The sequence below is a fragment of the Haliaeetus leucocephalus genome, unplaced genomic scaffold, assembly GCF_000737465.1.
Source record: "Haliaeetus leucocephalus isolate CR32 unplaced genomic scaffold, Haliaeetus_leucocephalus-4.0 Scaffold668, whole genome shotgun sequence".
Classification (NCBI taxonomy): Eukaryota; Metazoa; Chordata; class Aves; order Accipitriformes; family Accipitridae; genus Haliaeetus; species Haliaeetus leucocephalus.
In genome coordinates this window covers 172215-198262 of record NW_010973104.1, presented here as the reverse complement: position 1 = coordinate 198262, position 26048 = coordinate 172215, and the positions used below count along the sequence as shown (strand labels likewise).

General features: G+C 40.7%; 1 protein-coding gene across 3 annotated transcripts in view; it reads left to right on the top strand.

Moving 5' to 3' along the window:
- Positions 1-1543: 1543 nt before the first annotated feature.
- Positions 1544-26048, top strand: part of AP1G1 (adaptor-related protein complex 1, gamma 1 subunit) — a 47577-nt gene continuing 23072 nt past the window's right edge. Inside the window, exons 1-14 of one of the 3 annotated variants that reach the window (XR_775151.1) lie at positions 1544-1688; positions 1968-2171; positions 6288-6412; positions 9552-9693; positions 10946-11042; positions 13353-13429; positions 14656-14664; positions 17336-17431; positions 17927-18007; positions 18259-18357; positions 18780-18835; positions 20289-20402; positions 23644-23784; positions 24468-24522. Coding sequence is in view for 2 of the 3 variants with exons in the window: in XM_010579514.1 (XP_010577816.1) it covers positions 1647-1688; positions 1968-2171; positions 6288-6412; positions 9552-9693; positions 10946-11042; positions 13353-13429; positions 14656-14664; positions 17336-17431; positions 17927-18007; positions 18259-18357; positions 18780-18835; positions 20289-20402; positions 23644-23784; positions 24468-24522 (1338 nt within the window). In the remaining variant the exon portion in view is untranslated. The remainder of the gene's footprint in view (positions 1689-1967; positions 2172-6287; positions 6413-9551; positions 9694-10945; positions 11043-13352; positions 13430-14655; positions 14665-17335; positions 17432-17926; positions 18008-18258; positions 18358-18779; positions 18836-20288; positions 20403-23643; positions 23785-24467; positions 24523-26048) is intronic. The other 2 variants (XM_010579514.1, XM_010579515.1) reach the window with 2 other exon arrangements.

Below are 26048 nucleotides of genomic sequence, written 5' to 3'. Positions count from 1 at the left end.
TGTGTACAGTACATGTGTCTCAATGTACTGCTCCTAGTGCTCTGCAGGGTTTTCATGTTCTGTTTGTTGTGATCCTATGATCTTAACTTGCTGCTGAAAGATCACAGTTCTATCGCTATCACTTGTACTGTTAGCTGGAGAGCAGAGGTCTGTGTTAAGGGTTTAACTCCATCTAAGTAAAGGTTTCCCCATAAGCATGTAGATAAGGTGCTGTGTAGGAAGATCTTTTCAGTGTAGGAGCATTACAAGCTACATTAAAATAACATGACTGCCACATTCAAAGGCCTTATTGCATGTTCAAATACTGTTCTGGAAATGGATTTTTTACTACCCCTTGACCGTTTCCGTGATGCGTGTTAGTGTAGCATCTGAATGCGTAGTAAGCATGAATTTATTCATATCACAGTCATGTGAGGAACTGTTATAAATTCACATGGAGAGGCAAGACTAAGGATTAACTTGTCCAATAATCTTGGTCCTACATGTGTCTGCATTTTGGGGCAGAGTTTCCTTATGCAGGAAGAACACCTCTACTCTTGTATTTTCAAAATTGAGTGCTTTGTGTCTCTGCAAATTCAAACCTTCTGGGTATGAAGATGGGGAACTGGAATATGAGGGATCCACGTGGTTTGACTGACGAGACTTAGTGTTATACATGAATTCTGTAGGAGACCAGATTTATAATCCAGACCTACAGAGGTGCATTCAGCTGTCTTACTGTGAGTCCACCTTTACTCATTGTATGTGTACCTCTCTTAGCAGGGGACTTGTTTGCTGCAGAAAAGCAAACTCTGTGTGCTTCCCAGCCTGCCTGTTCTGTGGTGTCATGCAAGCCAGTTACTGCAGCATCTGAATGCGCATCTTTTTCTGATATGGCCCTGCTTAAAACGTATGACACATATGGGAGGACAGTGACCCAGACAATCTGTAGCAGGCTGCCATGGCAACTTTTTACAAGTTGGTGTGACATTATCTGTTATCAGAATGGCTTAGTTACATTCGCAGTCTAGCGTGGATGAAAGAAGACTGTAGATATGCTTGCATAGTCTTATCTCCCAGAAAGTCAAAAGTCAACTTTGGTGAGCATGAACTAAAAAGTTCAACTGTTGGAACTTAATTCTAAAGTTTGGCTTTTGTTTGAGAGCCATTTTCTTCTGGAGGGGTACTCAGAAGACTAAATTGCTCTCTAGGTCAGATGGCTCAATCAGTATTCCATCTGAAGTGAAACTGCTTGGGGTTCATGTAGAATACACTTTCCTTGCACACTCTTTTCATACTAGTGCCACCAGACAGTAATGCGATAGGCTTGTTTGTTTTAGAAAGGATTGTTCTGTTTGGGCTGTCATAAAAGGATGGTGTCAACTCTATTTATTTTTAAATGAAGATTCTCTGAAAAGTCCACACAGCTAGGATTGCTCTTCCATCTGCTTTTTCTGCTCACTTCCGTGCCTCTAAGAAGGAAGTGTGTATGGCACAAGTTTGCAGGATTTTTGAAGCATGGCTATCTGAAACACTTGCATGAAATCTTGTGCAAGTTATTAAACAGCATTGCTTTTTGTAAAGGACTTCTGTCCCAAGTTGTCATGATTTTGGGATCAACTCTCTTTGGAGCCTAACTTTTTTGGAGAGAGGCAGATGATGTGAATATGAGAGCATACCTTGCAGAGTGCCACTTCTGCCTGTTTCAGGTGGGGGAGTCACGTTATGTTCACCTGACAGCTAGTCAAAGCATAGCAATTCCTGTTTCTAATGTTCTGGAAAAGCAAATGCGAGGTACAATGAATTCCTCTGGTTTTCAAGTTTACTTTTAACCATGCTACTGAAGCAGTCTGCATTTTCTTAATTCTTCTACTTACATAATTGTAGGGTAAGAAAGAAAAACAAACAAAAAAAACGGGCAAAAGTATGAGACCATTATGAAGCCTTTAGGTACAGTACAAGGTTTACAGATCTCTTTCTTCTCCCAGAGGATGCCAGCCCCCATCAGACTGCGGGAGTTGATCCGGACCATCCGGACAGCAAGAACTCAGGCAGAAGAGCGTGAGATGATCCAAAAGGAATGTGCTGCTATCCGGTCATCCTTCCGAGAGGAAGATAACACATACCGATGCAGAAATGTTGCAAAGCTGCTGTATATGCACATGCTGGGATACCCTGCACATTTTGGACAGGTAGGTCAGAGTTCAATGCTTGCTGTGCTATGTGCATATGCCAGTCTGATTTGTGTGTTTTGGGCACATTGACTTTTTCGGCGCATTCCTAGCTGCGGTTTTGCTGTCTGCTCTTTGGGATGTTTTGAGGTCTGTCTTCATGTATGTTCTGAACCTATGTTAGTTAGTTTTGCCTTTGTGAGATCTGCTGTTTGGAGACTTACGTGTTTTGTTATGAAGCTTAGGGTTAGTCTGCTTTTGCCAGACTGCTCCTCATTGCCTGTGTTTTCTGCAGAGCAGTAGTTCTTAAACCACATTCCAGTACATGCGGATATTTCTAAATGGGTTCAAAAGAGCACTTTGGAGTTCTGTCTCCGATGGAAAATACCAGATGCTTCAAAGGAGATTCTATACCGTTTTCCTCCTAAAGCAATCCATTCTAGGCAGATAAGAGCTGGTCTGTTCCCAGCAACAAGAAAAATTGATATTCCTTATCCCCATCTTAGTGAGGTGACTTGGAGAACGCTGGTATGAGTTTTCCATCTCTTGGCTTATTTTTGATGCACTATTTTTGACACAGGTAGATTGTGGAAAAGGGAGACAGGAAGCTGGAAGTTCTTGATCTACAAGATGTTCTTCAGGTTGAGCTTTTCTTAGTCTTTGGGGCATAGTCTGTTTTGCTTAGAAGCCAGTAAGTGTCCTGTTAGTAGCAATCTAACCTAGGCCTTCCATAAAGCTAAATAAAAAGTCCGTCAAATTGTTGTATCCCTTAAGTAGCTTCATGTCTTGGGAGTCTATCCATTCATGATTGGATTTACCAATCCTGACATGTCTCACTGAAGCAGTAAACTCAAACCACTGAAATCAAATTCCAAATAGTCTTAGTGTTAGGGCTGTGCTATTGCATATAAACTGCATCATCTTACTTCTGCATCGTTGGATTCTTCTCTCAGGATAAGGAGTTGTTGCATAAGAGCAAGTGAATTTGTGTATTATACTGTTCTTAACACTTCACGTAGCCAGACTCCCTGGTCCAAGAGAGAAACTTCCTGTCACAAAAACTAAGGCTAAGTATCTAAGAGCTGTAAGAAGAATGAAAAGTGTTACAGATAAGTGTCATCTAGAATTTCTACATTTGACCTATGTTAGGAACATATTTAAATTTTATTTCATTTATTTTATCTTGTTATTCAAGTATTTAATCCCATATATGGAAGACTTAATTTTTCAGTTTCTGCTTTTGTCAGTAATGGTAAATTACCTCTTCACTCAGTGGAAGAAGGATAAAACAGATTATTCAATACCTATTATTGCTGGGGTTGCTGCATCTCAAACAGAAGCATCTGTGCTGACTGTTTTGGGAACAGAGTGCTTCATTTGATGGCCTTGGTTCTCATGTAGTTCATCAGCTGCACTTTCAGGATGGTATAAGGGCCCAAGCCTGAGAAGGGATTTTAACAAGTATTCTCCAAGTAAGTTGCAGACCTTTGCATGTCCTCAAGGCTTACAACTGGAAGGAATCTTTCAAAGTGCTTATGTTGTGTAGGTGGAATGTAGTTTGTGTGAGTTGGGGACCTGTTGAAGAGACATGCTGTTCCAGCAGTGGAGTCTTGTGGATAGACAGTCCAGCACTGCAGACAGGAAGTTTCTGAGAGTGACAGGATAAATATGCAGCACATATGTTTCGGTGAAAACAGAAGAGAGCCACAGGCTGTGTTAGACATTCTCTCTTAAAGATGTAAGCAGACATCTGACTTCAGCAAACAGTGTGGATGGGGTAACCAATAATAAAAGAGAATTTAGAGAAGGTGTCAGAAGTAGTGAATAGTTGATCTACTTCTTTCCAAGCCAGGGATCCTCAATTTTGACTGAGGATATCTTATACAGAAATACGAGCATGAGCACTGTATTTAGCCAGTGCATGCTGAGATGCAGTGGATGGCAAGCTGTCTCGAGCGTGTGCAAGGGCCGTTTGTGCAAGTTTAGAAGTTGTCAGGCAGCTTGGGCAAATGGTCAAATAACTTTATTATTATTGTCATTATTTCTACCTGCAAAAAAATTCCAGTTGGAAGAGTGGCTATGTCAGTAAAAACTCGGGTAAGTTGTAGTCTGGCTATATGCCTGTATCATATCTGGCTTTACTAATGTATCTGTTACAGTACTGATGTAGCAGATTTTAATTGTTCCTTTGAATGAAATGGATATAATGGTATCAAGATTTCTTCCACTAATTAGACCTAGTAAGAGCTTCAGCTGATCATGTTTCTCAGTATTGCTGTGCATGAAGCTAGTTTGCATGTATTTGTATACAAGTGAAAAAAGAACTCAACAGCCTTTCACAGGGTAAATTTCAATAATATCTTTCAAATTCAAAAGTATTAGAAATATGTCTGACAGTATCTGTTGCAGTCATTAGTTTCCTTCTGCTTTTTCTTAGTCATTCGTCTTCTGCCTTTGTTGGCTCTTACACTGTAGCTTAGATGTCATCAATTCTACATTGCATTGTTGCAGAGGGTTGTATAAGAAAGTATCTTGTAAACCTGAGGAAGAAAATTGGTTCAGTGGTGCATTATTCTCTTACAGAAAGCACTGGAAAGATAAGAGGTCAATATCTAGTGTTCTGTACCTTATCCCTGGTTGATCTTGCCCGTTTGTGCAAGTTCAGTTATCCTTGTGGATGACTGATCTTATTGTTCAGAGGTGTTTCTTTAGTCTAGATTTTCAGCCCCTTTTAAACCTAGCAAACTGAACTTGCTTTCTTTCAAGCTTTTTTTTACCAGTTTGTCACTGGTAAGTCACCTGCACTAGCCAGGTGTTCATATGTGACAACTTCTTGCATAGTTGAGTTGTATGTTCTGATGCCATGCAGTTGTAAGAACTTGTCAGTGGCTAGGCTATAGCACTTACTTTCTCTGGCACTTCAACTTTAATTTTCTTATCAGTATCCTGTACAACTTTACCTTCCTGATGTGTGTGTGCTTCTTGCATCTCACCTGTTTCTGTTGCCCTGTTCAAGCTTCCCTATAGCTAGGGACCATGAAAAACTTTTCATGATGCCCTGCATTTTTGCCTGTGCATGCCCCCTTTACTTCCTTTAAAATGGATCTGTTGCAAGCTTTGTCTGACCCCTCCTTAAACCTATTGTGTATGCTTACTTGCTGCCCCAGCTAGTTTGTAAAACAGACTTACAGGATGTGTTTTTGAGGGGTAGGTCTCTTACCTGTTTTGAGAAGCCATTTCTGCTACCTCCTGTCTGGAAAGTAGATATTGATTATACCTGGTGAGTTATCTGTTAGAGAAAAATATTTTAGTGCATAGTAATGTCAGAATATCTCTGTGGTTGATGTCCCTTTTTGCAGTAAGAAAGTGTTAAGTTTAAAAATGGGTTAGCAATTAAATTCTTAAATAGCTCAGTGCAAGTGGCAGCTATGCATGTTATCTTAGGGATCTCCTTTATGCTGTTGAACACAGTTGACATTTCTACGTGGTGAAAAGGAAGTTTGTAGTGGCTACAATGCATATGATTTTAGTCGAACTTCAGGTTTTCAAATAGAAATTGCAGAGCAGCACAAAAACTTAACTACCTCTGACTGTATCTAAGGTTTACCTAGCTAGCAAGTTAGTTACAGATCATAATAAACAAAAACTGTTTTTGACGACTTAACTTACAGAGCATTGATCCTCTCTGTTAGGTAGATGGACCCATTTAAGCCTGGTTCAGAAGTTTCCAGTGCATATCAAACATGACACATGATCTAGATTTCTTCACGATTTTGTTTTTAATGATGGATCTCTTGTCTCTATAAATATGTTATCTTTTACTTTTGTCATCTTACATAAACCCACATATCTGGTATATCTGGGGTCATGGAAGGCCAACAGTGTCTGGCTACTTCAAGATGCAGGAGCTGCTAATGACTTTCCTGCTGGCTTGCTGGGAGCTTTGGGCAGGTCATTTAACCTTTCTTTGTTTTCCACATCACCAAAATGGGAATAAAATATACTTTTAAAAATGCATTCTGAGAGACCTAAATGAGTAAACATCAAAATTCAAACTGTTTCTCCTCTAGCTAAGAAGTAGTTTAAGCTAATTCTGTCTTTTTTTTTTTTCTTCTTTTTTTCCTTTTTTTTTTCCAGTTGGAGTGCCTCAAGCTCATTGCCTCTCAGAAATTCACAGACAAGCGCATTGGGTATTTAGGTGCCATGTTGCTGCTGGATGAGAGACAGGATGTCCATCTTCTTATGACCAATTGCATCAAGAAGTAAGGGTACCACCTCTCTCTCCATCAACACATGCTTTGAGGTTTCAGGATCTGAAAGTACACTCCTGACAGTGATATTTTGAGTACTTTAGTTTTTGTTCCCTTGTGTTAGAAAACTGGTATCTTCAATCAAGACTGTTCTAGTATGGTACTGTATTGGATGATCCTGTCTAGCTTCCTTGCAGGGAACAGAATATAAAATTGCATTGGTCCTGAAGAGGTGTATGTGGCAAACAACACTTCATTTAACTACTGTTACAGAATGGTAGTATGTGTTTCTGGAGGTCATGTTAAATAAATTCAGGAAGATGAAATAACCACAGTAAGCTGCCTAGCCAGTGCAGAAGACCTCTAATTGTTGTAAAGAGCTCTCTTCCATTTCTGTAAATTAGTTATCTTCCAGCTTGCAGTAGGAAAGAGCCAGGCAAGCAGTAATGCGGCATCAATAAAGGTCCATGCACCTTTTAAATATGACTGAATCAGGATGTTTTTATAACACTGTTAAAACTTTGTAGGCTGGACAGGCTGGCCATTGTATGTCACAAAGTCATATATATTGCTGCAGCCATGTTGTCCTGTGTTTGTTTACTTGACTTCTGCTGACGAGCTCTGAAGAGTCGTCCAATTTCAAGGATCAAGGCTGCATATCCTGCTTTCTTTTTAAGGTTGGCCTAACGGTCCCGATGAATTGTTTTCCTTGGAAGCAAGGCAGCAACTGGGGATATGCTGTCTGCTTGGCATCTTGCTGAAATCAGACAAGAGGGGATGGGAAATAATTTTTTTTTTCTTTTACTACTTTTCTCTCAGTAAAATGCTGTTAAACAGGGACTGGTTTACATCATAGTTTAGTAGATGATGATTGGTGCATTTCCAATAACACTCCTTTTCAAGATGGATGGGAGCAGGAGTGGAACAACTGGGTTCTAGCTGATGTACCCAGAGGCCTGCTTGGTTGTGTGTGGTGTGTCTGGTTTTATTATTGGTTACTTTTAGAACATAAGCCTCCCAGATATTAACAAGTCAAGTATTGATCTTCAGTTAGACTGTGGCCTCAAAGTGCTTGGAAAGAAACTTGACAAAACTGTGGGCCTGAGGATCTGCTAACTTTGGACCTAGTGTCCAGGAGAGGAGAGACACTTGGCTAAAGATTTTTCATTGAAATCTCATACCTGTGAGGCTCTTCCATTAGATCCAGGCTGCTAGGTTAACACCTGTCGTGGTTTAACCCCAGCCAGCAACTAAGCACCACACAGCTGCTCACTCACTCCCCCCCCATCCAGTGGGATGGGGGAGAAAATCAGGAAAAGAAGTAAAACTCCTGGGTTGAGATAAGAACCATTTAATAGAACAGAAAAGAAGAAACTAATAATGATAATGATAACACTAATAAAATGACAACAGTAGTAATAAAAGGATTGAAATGTACAAATGATGCGCAGGGCAATTGCTCACCACCCGCCGACCGACACCCAGCTAGTCCCCCAGCGGCGATACCCTACTCCCACTTCTCCATTCCTATACTACATGGGATGTCCCATGGTATGGAATACCCTGTTGGCCACTTTGGGTCAGGTGCCCTGGCTGTGTCCTGTGCCAACTTCTTGTATCCCTCCAGCTCTCTCGCTGGCTGGGGATGAGAAGCTGAAAAACCCTTGACTTGAGACTAAACACTACTGAGCAACAACTGAAAACATCAGTGTTATCAACATTCTTCACATACTGAACTCAAAACATAGCACTGTACCAGCTACTAGGAAGACAGTTAACTCTATCCCAGCTGAAACCAGGACACACCTCTTTTGACTGTTCATGCTAAGTTGAATTTGTGTGGTAAGGATGTAGTGAGTTTGAACTGGAAATGGGTCAGACTGAAGCTGAGCAAAACTGGTGGACAGCTTCCCACCATCTCAGTGGGTTGTTTATTGCTTTCTCCTTTGGCTTCTGTATGTACTACTTTGTCTTGCTTTTATTTAGACATTAAGGTTTTGATTTATGGCATTTTCTTTCATTATTTTAAAGCAAGACCTAGATTTTTTGATACAAAAAAAGTGAGCACCCTTGTGAAGCACGTACTTGCTATATACACGGCTTTACATAGCTGCTGAAAATTTGTTAAAGGAAGGAAACAAAAAAACAACCCATTTAGTGGCATGTGCTATCTGTTCCTTCATCTGCATGTTGCCATAGCTGCTTGATGTTACAACTGGAATACTGTCTCTTGCTTTTCTGCACGTTGTGCGCATTTGGTTACATAGCACTCGTTTCCCCAGCTCTCCTGTCATGCAATCCCCAGCTCCCCTCGCCTCCCAAACCAGGAACCATATTTCTTACTTTCTTCAACATTGTTGAATCCTGGATACTGTGGCGACATGAGTACCAAATAGTCTCGTGGAAAAGTAGTATAGAAATAAGTTTTGAAGGCTGTTGGGATTGCCATGTGGAAGCTATATGTCTTGTAGTTAGTGTGACATTGGTAGCTGGCCTCATGAATAGCATCTACTGTTAGGTGGTTTAACTTCTTATTGACCACTACCTGCAGCTTCCAACTTGCATATGAATAGTCAGGATTGCTAAACAAAATTCATGTATGGATTATTTTCAAGGTGTGCGAGTGGTGGGGTTTGTGGTTTTTACTCGGGATAGAGGATATGTTTACCTAGATTTTTATATACTGTTTGGTTTGTAAATGCAGAAGCTAAAGCCTATCCTAGAACGTGTTTAAACTGGGACAACCCACAGAGTCACTGCAGGACTGTACTTCATGTTAGGTTCTTTTCTGCATGCAAGTTCCAAAATACAATGTTTTGTCTTTACTTCAGAAGTTTTAATGGGCTTCTTTGTGGTCTTCCCTCGTCTCAGCTCAATCCCTAGATACCCACCTGATAGTTTTAACCAAGTACTTTATTTTTATAATTGAGGATTCTAAGTAGAAGTAGTAGCAAACCCTGTGGTACATGCACTCAAAGCTGCTGCTGTTCCTTAAGGCATGCTCCCAAATAGCTGAGAATCTGGAGAGTTCTGCTGGGCCATGTGTGCAGCTGGTTTGATGACTGTAGATATAGATGCCTTTTTTTTTCTTCTTGTGTGCAGGTTCTCTTTGTGCATGCTGATTGGCTTTTTTTTTCCTTCTCCTTTACAGTGACCTTAATCACAGCACGCAATACGTGCAGGGGCTGGCACTCTGCACTCTTGGCTGCATGGGTTCCTCAGAAATGTGCAGAGACCTTGCAGGAGAGGTGGAAAAGCTCCTCAAAACTTCCAACTCCTATCTTAGGAAGAAGGTACTTCAGGGAACTTTTGAATACTTTATTATGGATTAAAACTCAAGATTGATCAGATACCTGATAATATCTGGAATACTAGATGGCTTGGATCACACTGGCTGAGCGTTTTCCCAGTGTGCAAGACAGAGGTCAAAACTCCCTGTCTGTCTATAGCAGGAATGTGTGTAAGCCTCTAAAAGACAAGCCTCCAACAGGTGAGGCAGTTGTTTCTATTTTGATACTCTCTACCTTAAGGTTATTGATGGTAATGTGAACACCCGCCTGTTCACAGATGTTAACCCCAAACTTCTAGTAATCGGTTTTATTTCTGTATCTTCTCAGATAAGTGCAGAGAAACTTTGATCATTAACAGTGCAGGCTGATATCTGAAGATTTGAACCTATTTGATCTCTTCTGTTGATGATGATGATGACAGTAGTATGTGAGATAGAAAGGTTAAGGGCTTGAAATGGCCAAACAATTATAAATTGTCCTGTTCGCATAGGAAGTGTGCTGCAGCATCTGCAAAGTGTAATCACCCTTGTTCTTTTAAATTTATTTCATTGTTAAGTCTTGGGGAGGGTGGGGAGCAGTACAATTCAGGAAGAGATGCATTGTTACTTCTTTGTCTAGTGTTGGATCTAGAGAGAGATTGGAGAGAAAGCAATGCAAACAGGTATTGCTGTATTCTGGGAAGAGGCCCTCAGTGCACTTGATTCTCAAGCAGCTGCAAAGAATAGTGTCTCCTGTTGCTTCTGCACCCTAGAAGAAGTAGGCAATTTTTTTGCAGTATACCTTTGTTTTTCATAGGACCCATCACCTGCAGGAGGAAGTTATTTTGTGGGGAAAGAGATTATATTCAAGGGAAAGCAAATGAGCCATAATTTGACATAAATTCAATTATTTGCTTCCAATCCATCATCCCCTCCTTAGCAACAGGAAGACACACTGAAGTAGCCCTATTTAAAGGCAGAGCTGCTTTGCAGTTAATATCACGTCTGAAGTGAATAATGTAAAAATCAACCATTGGTAGTGGGAGTATTACTTTGTAGCTCAGTGCTTCCCCCCTGACTCGTGGTAGCTTTATTGAACTCTTCTCTGTGATGCTGTTTAGTATCACTTGTAGTAGAGAGGTGGAAAAATGTACCATAAACTTTCCAGGCCTATGTATGTCATGAAATTCATTATAGTTCCCTCTGTGCTAGATGTTCTCAAAACGTGTATTGTTGTCATTACAGTATGTACTAACAGAGCTGTTTTTCCTGTACAGGCAGCATTGTGTGCTGTTCATGTCATTAGAAAGGTGCCTGAACTCATGGAGATGTTCCTGCCAGCCACCAAAAACTTGCTGAATGAGAAGAACCATGGTAATATCCGAGACTCTACTTAGCAAGGCTATGACATTCCTTACGGGATGGTGCACTTGCTACCTAAGCGTTTTGTTTGGAAGGAATTGTTGAGGTGTATTTGTATGATTTGTTTCTTCCCAATTCTATGCAGTGAAAGCAAATGTCCTTCAGAAGGAAGGGATTTGTATGATTCTGCTAGTCAGAAGGACTTTTACATGGCATGGTGACAAAAGGAACTCTCTCCCTGCTTTTTGATACACTTCAGAGTGGGTGGAATGGGAAAATTTGTGATTTTTATCGAATACGCTGCCTAAAGGGGCTCTAAAGTGCACTTTTTGGGTGGGGTTTTTTGTGTGTCTTCTGTTAGCATAACACTATAGGTTTCTCTGATATCATTTTAGCAGGCATTGCCAGGACTGAGATACCTATGTCACTGTCAGGAAAGTCTTTCTTCAGTGCTGTTTTTCATCAGAACTCCATCATAAAACAGATTCTCACTTTAATGGTCCTTTGCGAGATTATTCTGTTTTAGTGCATTTTCTTGCACAAGTGCTTCTAGAAGATTATTTAAAGAGAAATACTAATATTAACACCTTGACTAATTTGTATCAAGCCTAGTGCTCACTTCCCAAAGTCTTAGTCCTGCGGCACATCTGCAATGAGCATGTGCCTTAATAAAAAAAAAAAAAAAGTGGTTGTACTAGGAGTTCTACAGTAGATGTTTGCAGTGCTGAAAACCCATCACGGGGAGAAGTTCTGTCAAGACAGGGTAGCTATAAGAGCCAACAGTGCTAACGGGTCACAGTAGCTTCCTGAGAAGCTATTGTTTCCTTTTTTCCCTTTTTTTTTTCTTTTTTTTTTTCCCTGCATGTGTTATAAACCTTTGAGGTACAGGACGGTTTGCATGTGGAATGTCGGTCATGTGTGTGCAGCTAGTTTATCTTGATTTAAAATGTGATGATCAGAATGTTTAGATGAGGCACTGCTTCAAATAGGCAATGTTCTGTTAGACTCTGTCAGTAAGTGATGCCTATGTGATCCAACTTGGTAGCGTGAGATCCTCTGTCTTTGTCTCGTGCAACCCTGAAAAGCTGAGAGCTCTTTTGTTCCCTCTGTAAAGATGGGAATGCTCCTCTTCAAGCCTTGGCCAAGCAGAGAATTGAGTCTAGGTTCACCTGAATTCAAGAACCGGATCATCCTTTCTGCTTTCCTCATCCTTAAGTATCAGCATCTCCTTTCCAGCAGTCTTAGCCATGGGCTTTGTATTGAGCTTCCTCCGAAGCAGAATATATGTGAAACCCTTTCAGCATCCCCTTGGGAGGTCTCAGTGATAAGCAGGCAGTGACAGTGTTAAGAAAGCTGTGACACAAACTTTATGGGTAGATATTTATGTACTTCAAAACAGTTTTTGGATAGAACCTGCAGTAGGTCAGAAAGCTGCATAGATTGTGGAATATAAATGCTGTCATGTCTGTAGAAAATATTGCTTATTAAGCAAGCTTCTAATCTCTTTCTGAGTCAGGACTTCTCCACTACAGACTTAACAGCTACAGAAAAATGAGTAACTGAAAAAGCATCTGAGGAGGATTGCTGTGTTACAGCTGAATGCAGATGTAAAATAATGCTCATTGTTGAAGTTGCATGCTTTACAAGGCTATATCTTGCTGACAAGTTATCTAGCATTGACATCTAGTTGAATGTTTTGTAACTGACTTGCCTTTTCTAACTAATTTCAGAGACACTTTGACTGGGTTTTGTTAAGGCAGGGCACAAGCAGCTGGCTGCCAATGTGCAGACACTGGCTTGACCAAGCAGTCTATTACAGTCTTTCTCTAGACTGAGTTTTGAGACCACCTGAGGAGGGTCCAGTTCAGGTCGCATAAGGTCAGCTAGGGTACCCAAATCAGAAGAGAAAATCAGGAAGCATGAGGAACCCAACACCTGCAATGCAATTAACATATATCATCCTTCTAGAGTTTTATGTTTGTATAGAATCATAGAATGGTTTGGGTTGGAAGGGACCTTAAAGATCATCTAGTCCAACTCTGTTACCATCTGACTATATATTTAGTATGCAGATTTCTGCAGATACAGTCCAGTTTCTCTCCTCTATTGGCCTTGAGTTGTAGCTTTAAGACATGAGCACTTTGTTACCTGCTTTCCCTTGGGCACAGCTGCAAGCACAAATGTATTTTGGGGTAGATATGTTGATTCAAGAAGAATATTCTTTTAATGATTTCCTGTTGTTTCCATAGGATCTTTGTCACATGTATGGAGCCAGTGAAATTATGTTAAATGTAGAGACTTTTTTCCCCTCCTCTCCTTTAGGTGTTCTTCACACATCAGTTGTCCTCCTCACAGAGATGTGTGAGAGAAGCCCAGACATGCTTGCACACTTTAGAAAGGTAAGTGTGAACTGGTAATACTGAAGAGTTAATATTGATGCTTTTGTTTGTGGTGGGTTGGCGGGTTTTGAGTATTTGGGTTTTTGGTTTTTTTAACCGATGCATTCTCTTAGTCTCCCTAGTGAAAGCAGTGTGCACATCTTAATAAAAACCTTACAACTATTTGGGTGAAGAATTTAATGATCCTGTCTGCTTGTTATCAAAATTTTTTTTAAAAATCATTAAATTTAGGAATTTTATGTGTATCTAGCCCTAATACCCTTCAATAAGTGGGTAAGTTAGAAAACATCGGTCTTAAGACTGTGCAGTATGAAACTCATCCTAAACTTAGTTTTAAAGTGTCCTATTTGATGTTCCCGTAGGGTTTTTTCCACTCTTTGTGGCTAAATGCATAGTGACATTGGAATCACAAATGTATTAAACATAAAGAGGCAAAGACAGAAAACTGAGGCTTATACCAACACCTGAATGCCTTAACCACAGCCACACAATTTTATAAACTCAGGTCAAAAATATCAATGGGGGTTCTAATTCTGTAGATAACTCATCTCTGGTGCATGCCATATTACGTCATTTTCCATTTTAACTTAAAGGTTTGAGGGTGAACGTTACTATTCCTCCTCTGGTTAGGAATGTTTGCTTCTCCTTCCCCCCCAGCACAAACTTACTTATGCTGTTTGCTGTAACTTGCTGTGCAGTATTATTGCCATATGACACTACCAATAGAAGGGCATCTGAAAATTGCATTGATTGTCATGCTGACTTCTTGGTCAAAGAAGGAGAAATTGAACAAAGCTGGTAGAACAGAACCGGCTGTTTGCTCCTGAAAAGTCTTAAAGGTGCTTATTTATTTGCATGCCCAGTTTACTGTTCTTCCTAGGCTTGTCTATATTATTAGGGATTTCAAACAGTACATCTTTTTGATGCATCTTAGCATTTTGGCATGCATCTTCCCTTGCCCTGATTGTGTATGTCAAAGCAGGAATGAAGGTGTGACTAGGGTCATCTTGAAGGTAGCTATCCCTGCTACTAATTGCTCAGTTAAGGTGATAGTCGTGGGAGAAGAGAGAAGAGCTGAGACCACAAAATTTAGGTACTAGGTACATTCTTTTCTAGCTATCTCCTGTAGTTGTTTATGCTGTGAATGGTATAACATTGATCTGTCCCTAATGCCTGCTTCGTCTGTTTTGTCCCTTTTGTCTATTTGGAATCCTGCTGTGTGTTAGAATGAAAAGGTAAGAGTTAATTCTTCTAGATGGTGCATGCTTGCATTGAATCTGTAGATGTTTGTCTCTTGCGAGGCAGCGCCTCTTAATGCCACATTTGTGATTGATGCCACATGCTTAGTTCAGTTGTACTTGTCTAATGCTTTTTGTGTGCTGGTCTTGTCTTGTCACTAAACCTCTATACCCATGGCAGCCCTGAATCTCAGTTGTGGCCTTTTCTAAACATGAGCCTGCTTTCCTCAAGCTCTCCCTCGTTTGAGGAATACTTCAGGGAATTTTTTTGTGCCTATGCAAACTGTAGCCCTGGGCTTTCTTCTTATTGCAAACTGGGCTTTGTGTTTTGACTGAATCGTGAGGTAACTTTGAGTGATTCCCGAAAGGGAGCAGGAGAGACAGTTACTTAGCTGCCTGTAAGTGGGCTTACTGTGCTGCAAAGAGCTACTGAGTATGGCTGCATTGCTGATGTTTTTCATGGGTGTAATCTGACTACAGAAGATTGGGGGGGTGGCCCTCAACCGATCTCCATGGCTGTAATGTTTCCCTTTGTTTGTTCTGTCCTCAGTCCTGATAACTCTTGCGTGTTAGAAGGCAAAGAAAATACTAATCAGGGTTCCAGGAATGCTCCAGCAGGTCACTCCACTTGTCTGTTACTCTGTCCTAAGGGAACATGTTGCAGCACCCTTTGGTTCATTCCTCTTTAAGGCAGATAATAGGAAATTAATGGTTTGTTTGTTTTTATGAAATGTACGTTTTCAGAGGAGTATGTAATTCCTGAAGAGCGAAGGTAGGAATAGATGATGGGGAAATTCAGCTGGTTTTCTTCTTGCACTGTACCACAGACGTACAGGACTTTAGTCCAGAAAACATTGCCCATTTAGTATGTCCATATGCAGCTGTTGTGCTCTGTAAGTCACATTGTACTTTTGGCACTTTCTGCTACTGTCTGTCCTGAATCTGAAACACCATCTTGATTTGATGTTGTTAGAAGTGGCAACTTTACTATAAGCAATCTCTGATATGGTAAACATTTAGTGTGAATGCAATCCCGGACTCATAGTAGGTATACATGAATGCAGGAGCAGCCCATCTCAAGGACAGGAAAATTAAGTCTTAAGGGTGAATTTGTTGGGAAGGGTTTTGTAGAGAACATTTTGATAATCTGTAATTGTCATGCATGGAGTTGAGAGAAAGAATGATGCTGTCCTGGTGCTAGCCATGCTTCAGGAATGAAAAACCACTTAGTGCAGCCACCATAACACTTCTGTCTAGTTTGTCACCTCACCTCCAGCCAGTGTCTGGGTTATTTTAATAACAACAGCACTGAGAGGGATAGAATAAACTTTCTATGGAAGGAATAAAGCTTTTAGAGCTCTACATGTCTACATCATCCACCAGGAGTGGTTTTTCTTACAGTTGAGTGAAAATGAGTCCAGTTTCTGTCTTTAAACCTTAAGATTTTTCATAGGATGTGTTGGAAATGAGCTTCCACTTCAACCCTGTGGCTATTTTGTTACTCATAGCTGCTTTGAAGGTTTTTGGAGATAAATATTAAGTTTGTTATAGCTTGTTGCTTTAATGATTGGCTTATTTGCCACGTTCTGCCCTGAACTGATTACTTGTTCAGCATGTGTGAGATCTATAGAGAAATTCTGTTACGGTTCCTCAGAGTTGTCCTGACAGATGCAATGCATTGCTAGAGATGCCTAAGATGGAGTTGAACCAAACTTTGGCAAATAGGTAGCATTTCTTCAAAGCTGTGTACAAGTGTTGAAAGGTAACTTATTTCTATGTGTAAATGTCTACTGGGAGACCAGTGCCATCAACATCTGAGGAATCTGAACTACTTCTGAAAGTTTTTTAGCCTGCACAGTTGGAAAGAAACTTTAAAATATGAACAGTGTAAGTTGATGTGATTTTGTGCTTCCATCAGTTTCTCTGCTATTATGCAGAACCCTTCTAACAGCAGTGAAGCAAAGAATTCGGTCCGTTTAGTATTGCTGCTCTTGCCAAGAAGTTTGGGATGAAGAGGGGGAGAACAGACCCTGGAGCTACTTGCAGGGAAGAAGTAGTCTAACAACAGAGCCCTGGGGGAAGGCTGAGGGAAATCCATTCTCAACCCTATTTGGAAACTCTTAGAGAGGAAGCAGATCACACAGCTTTTCTTTCTAGAAGCTAAGCTGGATGGAGTGTCAAACTTGAAGGAATTCCTAATAATTTACTCTAATCATAGCAGTACAGGACTTGAAAAGATCAAAACTCTTCACTATGCCTGATGCTTCCATGGAGATGTTGCTGAAAATGAGTCAGGACCTAATGTAAAGCCCCCAAGCGAAGTCCTGGAGTTATACCATTTTAATAGTCCCAGCACATCCCCTTTTCATGAAGAGACGGGTTTAAGTTGGTATTTTCTCTCTGGTCTCAACTGCTAAGCTCTGGTAGATTTAGTACTTTAAAGATACAATACAGTGCTCAGGTCCCAGCTTAACTGTTTCTAGTTGTGCCTTAGCTAAGCTGTAGGTATTCATATAACATCAGCTCTAGGTATGCAGGTTGAACTTTGTGGAAGAATCCATAGACTGACTTGCTTTCAAATACGAGATTTGTTCTTGGACCTGTACTTCAAAGCTGGGAGTGGGGGGGAGGGAACGACACCCTAATATGACATCTCTCTTCTTCACAGCTTGTTCCCCAATTAGTTCGTATTCTGAAGAACCTTATCATGTCTGGGTATTCACCAGAGCATGATGTGTCTGGGATCAGTGACCCCTTTTTGCAGGTAAGAACTGATGCAAACAGTGATTAATAGCTTTAAGTCTAGTGCTGTGTTTTGAGACATAGGTGTGATGATGTGGTTACCTCAGGGCAGCTGTGTTGATTTTAAGATTTTGTGTCTTTTTTAGAGCTGATTGTGCAAATGTTCTTCACCTACCTTAGTGAAAGACACCTGCCTTAGTTTAAACAGCAGTTGTAGTACCTTATCATGTTACGTGAAGTTGTGACAAAAGGAAGATGCAGCAACACGTGTTGGTCTTGCAAGGCTGTGGGTAGTGGGAGTACTCCAGTTCTGGCTAGTGGGAAGAAAATGAGCACAGCATAAACCTGTTTTTCTTGGTAAAGGTCTTATTAAGGATAAGCATTTTGCTTAGGAAAGGAAATCAGCGGCTTCTTTTGCTTCTTTGGCACTCCTCAGGAATTGTACTGGGCATTTCATGGCCCCCATGTAAAACACTGCCATCCGATGAGCTTTTCTTTGCTTTATTTTATCAAACAGGTACGAATCCTGCGGTTGCTAAGAATTTTAGGGCGAAATGATGATGATTCCAGTGAAGCAATGAATGATATACTTGCACAGGTGAGGTCTGCAAGGTTGATGAGCAGCTTAAACTTTTTCTTTTTGTTTCTTAATAATTTGGATTCAGCAGCACTGGTGAGGATACAGCTGCTTGCTATGCTGGGTTGAATTTTGCTGCAAGAGACACATGTTCATAGGTGTGATGCTTGTTTGCTAGAGATTGGTTAGTTTCACTGCCTGTTGTGCAGAACAGCACAAAGGGGATCTGTTTTGGATGCATTCGAGTTGCTTATTTTGTTTCTTTTCTCCAGGTTGCTACTAATACAGAAACAAGTAAAAACGTGGGAAATGCCATTCTCTATGAAACTGTGCTGACTATTATGGACATAAAATCTGAGAGTGGACTGAGAGTAAGTTGCCTTTGCTATGGCCTTTTGGTTTTTTTTCCTAGGCTTGTATTAGAGTAATTTGTGTAGAGGCCACAAAGCAAAGTTGTTTCACCCAAACATAGCTCCACAGTTGGCTCTAGATAAGACTGTAGCCTCTTCAGAAAGTAGTGTTTGTTTGGTTGTTTGGGTTTTTTTAAATAACAAAAATAAAAAAGCAAAACTTTCTGCAGACTCTATTCTCTTGAGTGGGGGAGAGAGCCTGCCTGTGCTGTGTTTGTCTTGGCTTTTGCTCTGCTTAGGCAGCTTCTAGAGTTCTTTATGTTATGCTTTTGGCCAAGAACAGCAACGGTAGCTTTGACACATTGCCTTTAAAATCATCGTGAAACAATGAAGATGACCAGTAGCCTTTTTTGATCACTGACCTTCCCTAACTCTTTCTGCAGGTGTTAGCCATTAACATCCTAGGCCGTTTCTTATTAAACAACGACAAAAATATTAGGTAAGTTATATGAAGTATGTTTTGGCAACATGCAGTTTAAAATGTGTGAGAAGCAATTACACAAAGATTATGCTGAAGTAGAGCTTTCCAGGAGACCATATTGGGAAGTACTGTTATTGGGGTTAGTATGACTGTCTAGCTTTCTTCTTTCTTGGTTGTTGTGGTTTCACCCCAGCCAGCAACTAAGCACCACACAGCTGCTCACTCACTTCCCCTCCACCCAGTGGGATGGGGGAGAGAATCGGAAAAAAACAGGTAAAACTTGTGGGTTGAGATGGAACAGTTTAATAGAACAGAAAGGAAGAAACTAATAATGATAATAGTAACAATAATAAAATTACAATAATAATAATAATAAAAGAATTGGAATATGCAAACCAAATGATGCACAATGCAATTGTTCACCAGTTGCTGACTGATGCCCTGCTAATTCCCGAGCAGTGATCAACTCCCCCCAGTTTATATACTGGGCATGATGTCACATGGTATGGAATATCCCTTTGGCCAGTTTGGGTCAGCTGTCCTGGCTGTGTCCCCTCCCAACTTCTTGTGCCCTTCTTGCTGGCTGGGCAAGAGAAGCTGAAAAATCCTTGACTTAGTATACTAACACTACTTAATACTGATATTTTCAGTTGTTGCTATCAACATTCTTCTCATACTGAATCCAAAACATAATGCTATACCAGCTACTATAAAGAAAATTAACTCTGTCCCAGCTGAAACCAGGACATTGTTGTGTTCTTTTCTCTGTGGAAATCTTAAATGTGGCCCTGCCCTTCCTAGTTGATGAGTCTGGGTGTATGATCTAATTCCTAACATGGGATTTCTGAATCTAGTCAAGTGGTTTTTCCAATAATCTGTGAATCTCCTGTCTTGTCCCAGCTGGTCTGTGATGATATTAAAATCAGAGTTGGCATTGGAGACCTGACAAATTAGGCAAAGACTGTGTTTTTTCTGATCGCGTGCTGTTGGCAACAAGGAATTTTGGTTGTGCTTTGGTCACTATGAATCTGGACATGGAATTGCTGCCACTGCTAGAATTAAGTTCCATCTCTAGGCATTTTGATTGCAAATCATGGTATAGGTAGAAGACTGTAGTGTTGGGAATTGCAACTCATGCTTAGTTTGAGTGTATGATCTGCAGAGGTCTAACCTTTAACTGCCTTGTCTTTTCAAAATTTTCATGAAGACTGGACAACTGACACAAGCCCAGGAACTGGGACAGGTGCTTGCCCAGGCAGCAGGATGTTGTTAGGCTTGTTACAGTTTAATGTGGTAGCTCGCCTTTGAAGATAGGCCAGGCAATCCCCTGGAAGATTTCCATTCATTACTGAGTACAAGGGAACCCTGTTCTGTGGCAAAAGAAGACTAAGTTTTGGGGGGAAGTGAGCATCCGTGCATAGAAATTAAATTCATACTGTCAACTATTTATTACCATATGTATTTATTGCAGATACGTAGCTTTGACATCATTGTTGAAAACTGTGCAGACAGACCATAATGCAGTACAACGACATAGAAGCACGATTGTGGACTGCCTGAAGGATCTGGATGTCTCCATTAAGAGGTAATTGAAATATCAGTGAAATAGGCTCTCAAGGTTGACAGCCTATGGAAAGTGAGCAGGGCATAGGGGAAAATTACAATAATCTTGGGGAACTGTAAGTGAGGCTAGTATTAATGCATAGTACGGTTCATACTTCAAAGAGGGTAATGAAGATGTGCAGCCACCTTCTTTGGGAAGCTGCTTCTACATTTTACACATTTTGGATTGGGGGGAAAAAAAAAGTTTTTTCTGTTTGCCTGCATTTTTCCAAAATGGAGTCTCAATGGAGATCAGATTGTGTGCTCCCAACAACATGGAAAGCCTCTATAAAGTATGATCCTAATCAAAGCTACTCTGACATGCTCCATATTGCTTTTCTTTCCCAGATGAACAGGCAGTGCCGTGTTGTCTTGAAGCAGTATTAAGCCATCCAGATAATGTATTCTTGATTAAATTTGATTAGGCAGTGGTAGAATTCAGACTTAACTTGATTGTTCAAATAATTTGCTTACAAACCATGTCCTGTTATGCATTCTTGGTGTTCATTTGTCATTTAAATGGCAGTATCTTGCTACTTTTCTAGGCAACGGGAGAGCTTGCAACCTTTCTTCTCACTACGGGAAAGCTTTTTTCTGATGCTCAGTCTAAACTTCTTCCTCTGTTTTTTCTCATTACTTAGTTATGTTAAACTGATTAGATATGCCATAGATACTCATTCTGCTAGGCATTCTTCAAATTTATGCCCATCTTTGAATCGGATCTGGATTTTTAACAGTACTGCTTGTTCTAAGATGTACTGAATAGGAAATAAATTGGATCTGTCTCTCTTCTGAAACTTAGTGTTAACTGTTATGTAATGGGTATCACGTAATCTATTTTTACAGTTGCAATCTATCCCAAAGCACAAATTTGTATGGTATATGCTGAGCAAGTCAGGCTGCTGTTGCTGTTCAGTGCCAGAGTCAGCACGAGGCTAGGTTGCGGAATAGTAAGGCCCCATTTGGGTTTTGGGTAGAAGGCGACGAAAGCATTTTATTGGTGCCTGCTAGGAAAACATAGGTACGCTACAAATGACAGAGCTTCAAGTCTGAGTGCTGTTGGAGGATGAAGCCTTTGAGTGATCCATCAGCAGAGCATGATGTTGCCATGCTGACACTCGTGCTGCTGACAATGCACTGTCTTCATTGAAGCAATATATTGATTGGATGTCAGAGTCCCCCAGATTTCAAGGGCTGGAACTTGAGGGAAAGACACAATACCTGGTTTTGGTTATCCGAAGCACAGCCTGTTCTCATCATCTTTTAACCATTACAGTGCATCTTTGGTCCATGTAGTATAATTCAGATTGGCTTTGCAATTTAATTAAAGTCTTTTTGTCTGTCTGCTTAATATGATCAAACTACATGATTAGGAACTTTGTGACAGAAATGAGCTGTGTAATATGATTGAAGGTAAGCAATATGTGTTGAGATAAATGCCTGGTATTAAGGTTGCAGAGTACCTCTGTGCACCTGCAATATTGATATATCTGCTATACTGTGACTGAGAAGTTAAATGTAAATGTGGAAAACTTGTTACCCAGTAGGGTTAGGTGTAAGGGGTTGGGAACTAATTGGAGGGATGAAAACAATTCTAATAATGGTATAGGTCTTCAGACAGCCACAGATCTAGATGATAAAAGGTAACAATTTAGTTATGTGTTTCAACCCTAATTCTGAACACCTCTATGTCTTCTAGGTCCCTGGGGTATTAGTTGGGTAAAAAGCAAAATAACACATTTACAGTTCACAATTCTGTGGAAATCCTTATTACAATGATAACTAGGGAGATGTTGAGAAGCGGTGCTGTCTATATGTTTTCAGATTCTTGAGAACAAATAGCTTGTGCCCAATACCATTGGATTGGGTAATGTGCCTGGTCTAAGTTGTTGATGTTTCATGAACATTGGGAAAATACTAAGTGATCAGAAAAAAATAACTGTGTCCATGTAGTGGCAGGTTAGCAAGCTTGACCCTGGAGGAAGACAGAAGCAGCGGGACTGCTCATGGGTTTGCTGCCAATAAATATTTGAAAGGATGACAGCCTAACTCATGCATCTCAAGATTATGATTTTAATGAAAATTGCTGGAGTTAAACACACACTGAAGTCTGTTCTATTCAAAGAAAGTGTATGTCAGAAAACAGACTCTAGGCTTTTTGGCATAATTTTGGATGTAATCTGTTGCACAAGCAGCAGTGCAAAATCACTGTACACATGAAGTAGTTCAGCAACTATCCAGATGATTTCAAAAGACAACTGAAATGAGGGAGGAAGTTTTTGATGTGCTATGAGGATCTTAATCTTGTCTTCTAGTAGGCTATCGGTGACAGGCACAGAAGTATAGCATGATAGTATGAAGAGGACACAACTTGGAGGTTTGGGTTCTGGATTCCACCAGATACTAAATTTTAAGGAACAGTTGGGGTTGTTTAGTGAGGCTGTTTTAATGCCTTGTTTTAATGCATTTTAACATAACTGTTGTACAGAAGGCAATCACATTTGAAAATAGTAGTCTTCATTCAAAAAATGTCAGAAGAATGGGAGACCTGTGCTAGAATCAACTACAGAAGCTTCAAGTAGAAGGGCTAAGGACTAAGAAGCCTCTGACTTCTTGATGTATGCAACAAGGAATAGCAAAGAGTCAGTACTCTGTCTAGTTGTGGTGTCAACTTGGGGAGGGGGGTGGGTTCTGAAAAGAGCACCAGGGTAACTTTGGGTTCTAGAAATCTTACGTAGTCTATCTGGCCGAATACAATAAACCTTATCAGTTAGTATTTTAAATCTCTACTGTATTTGAATCTCTAACATATGGAGATCAAAACAGGTCTCTTCTGGATCTCTGAAGCTGCAGAAAGCATGTTGTAGCATGGATTACTTATTGCAGTTGTCAATAAGTCAGAAATGACTAGCATGCAGTTACAAATACTTGGACAATCAGACCTTAACGCTGATGGACTCTGGTTGCTGAAAGATATTTCTAGCCTTTAGGACATCTGGACGTCCCAACGCCCCCAGTCCCCCTTAGGGTTTTTTTTGGGGTGGGTATTTATTGTCTGCCCATGAACAGGAAAATACTGGTACATTTAATGTGGAAGGCTGTTCTCACAGGATTAATAAATGTTTCTCTCTTCTTAATTAAAAGGTAAGTAGGTGGACTTGGTTTGGGTTTTTTTTACTTCACTAGGTGAAGATACTTTATTAGTTTTCTGTCTCTTGCCCTAGGCGTGCAATGGAACTGAGTTTTGCCCTTGTTAATGGGAACAATGTCCGTGGAATGATGAAGGAGTTGCTGTATTTCCTAGATTCCTGTGAACCAGAGTTCAAGGCAGACTGTGCGTCTGGAATATTTCTTGCAGCTGAAAAGTATGGAGTCAATTTACTTGCTATTAATTTTTCGTACGTCCTCAGAATTATGAGCATTTTGTGTGTTGTTCTTGCCCCTCCTTACCCCCCCAAGAGAGAATATGTTGATCATCTCTTCTCCATTTGCTGATCTGTGTGTAGTTTGTCAGTTTTAACCGACGCTGAGGAACCGGTCACACTAGTGCCTTGGGACACAATAGTGTGTCTCACATGGATAGTCCTCATATCACTAAACCAGTCTAGTATATGGATTTCTAATGCACTTTGGAACAGGTATTGTGCTGACGTCCTGGCCCTGCCCCACCTTCACACACACAAATTCTCTGTGGTTCGTTGTACAAGTGAAATGATCTCATTACTGTTGAGCCATTGTAATGAGCAGCCTGACTTCGAAGCATTGTATATGCAAAGTATGGCTGCGCTGTATCGTACATTTATTATACATTATTATACAGTATTATTCATTCAGCTTTCCAAAGTTGGCATTGACACAAAAAAGTCAATGTGAAGTGTGTGGTGGTTTGTTTTGTGGAGTTTTTTTGTGTGTGTTTTGTTGATGTCACCCCCTCAAGAAACAGTGGGCCAGGAAGTAACTGAATGGCAAGGTTCTGATGATGACGGGTTTCTTGCTGGTGTTGAAGGCTAGCAGCTATTGCTCTAACGTGTTTTCTTAATTTTGTCAGATATGCTCCTTCCAAACGCTGGCACATAGACACAATTATGAGAGTCTTAACAACGGTGAGTGAAATTGTGTCTTGTGTGTGTGACTATACAAAAATTTTTTGATTCTGTAGGAAGTTACTCATTATCAAGTTGGAGATGGCTATAAAGGCCAGCAGATAACAAATGCTACAATACACGGAGGAAGAGTACTTATATGTTAGTGACCCAAGGCAGCCAGTCAGAAATACATAAACTCAGTAAATATGACTTGAGTGGTTTTTTAGAAGGAATGTATGATTTCAGAAACACACAAGAATACAGTGTGTAGCATAGTTTTTCTACTGCAGTAATGGCATCAGCTCTTAAGCGGGGACAGCTCTTCTGCTGTCTGTGATTCCAATATACAGGGTTTTCAGGGGAGAATGAACACAGCCTTAAGTGACTTGTAGAGAGGAAGGGGGTGAAACAATTTCTTGGAATTGTTCCAAGTTGAGTTTATGAAAGCTTTTTAATGAAACTGTATCAGCAGCCTTCTTGTTTTTCTTCTTTGGGTGCAATTATTACTCTTTACCTACTTGAATTTCTTCATAAACATCACAGCTGAGGTGGAACTGGAGTAGTGTTTTGGCAAACAAGGGAAGAGATTGATCACTTGGGTAGGCAGTGTGTTTCCTGAGGCAAAGGAGTGGGAAGAGATTAATTTTATCAGTACGAGTGTTCAAATTTGAGAAGTTCATCAGAAAGTGAGTCTGGCTTGAGTGCTATTTTGCCACCCTGAAACAGAGAAAAGTAGATTCCTCTGAACTGAGAATTGACCTTCATTAGAAGGTTGGCTGTTAAAATTGCTCTCGGATGACTTCCTTCAAGAAAGTAACTTCCTTCTCTTGGCTGCTGGAAAAACCATTTATAAAGTTGTATTCATGAGACTGACTTCTGTAGACTCTTACAGATAAACGTCCTTTTCAGTTTACCAAACTTATGAGAACTAACACAGAAAGATGGTATCAGCCGTTCTGGTGGGGTGACCCTGGCTGGACACCAGGTGCCCACCAAAGCTGCTCTATCACTCCCCTCCTCAGCTAGACAGAGGAGAGAAAATAAATGAAAGGTTTGTGGATTGAGATAAGGACAGGGAGAGATCATTCACCAGTTACCGTCACGGGCAAAACACACTCGACTTGGGGAAAATTAATTTAATTTATTACCAATCAAATCAGAGTAGGATAATGAGAAATAAAACCAAATCTTAAAAACCACCGTCCTCCTACCCCTCCCTTCCTCCTGGGCTTAATTTTACTCCTGATGTTCTCTACCTCCTCTCCAGCAGCGCAGGAGGACAGGGAACAGGGGTTGCAGTCATATTGTCTCTGCCATTCTTTCCTTCTCAGGGGGAGGACTCCTCACTCTTCCCCTGCTCCAGCATGGGGTCCCTCCCACGGGTGACAGTCCTCCACAAGCTTCTCCAGCATGAGTCCCTCCCATGGATTGCAGTTCTTCATGAACTGCTCCAGCGTGGGTCCCTTCCACAGGCTGCAGTTCTTCAGGCACAGACTGCTCCAACGTGGGTCCCCCGTGGGGTCACAAGTCCTGCCAGCAAACCT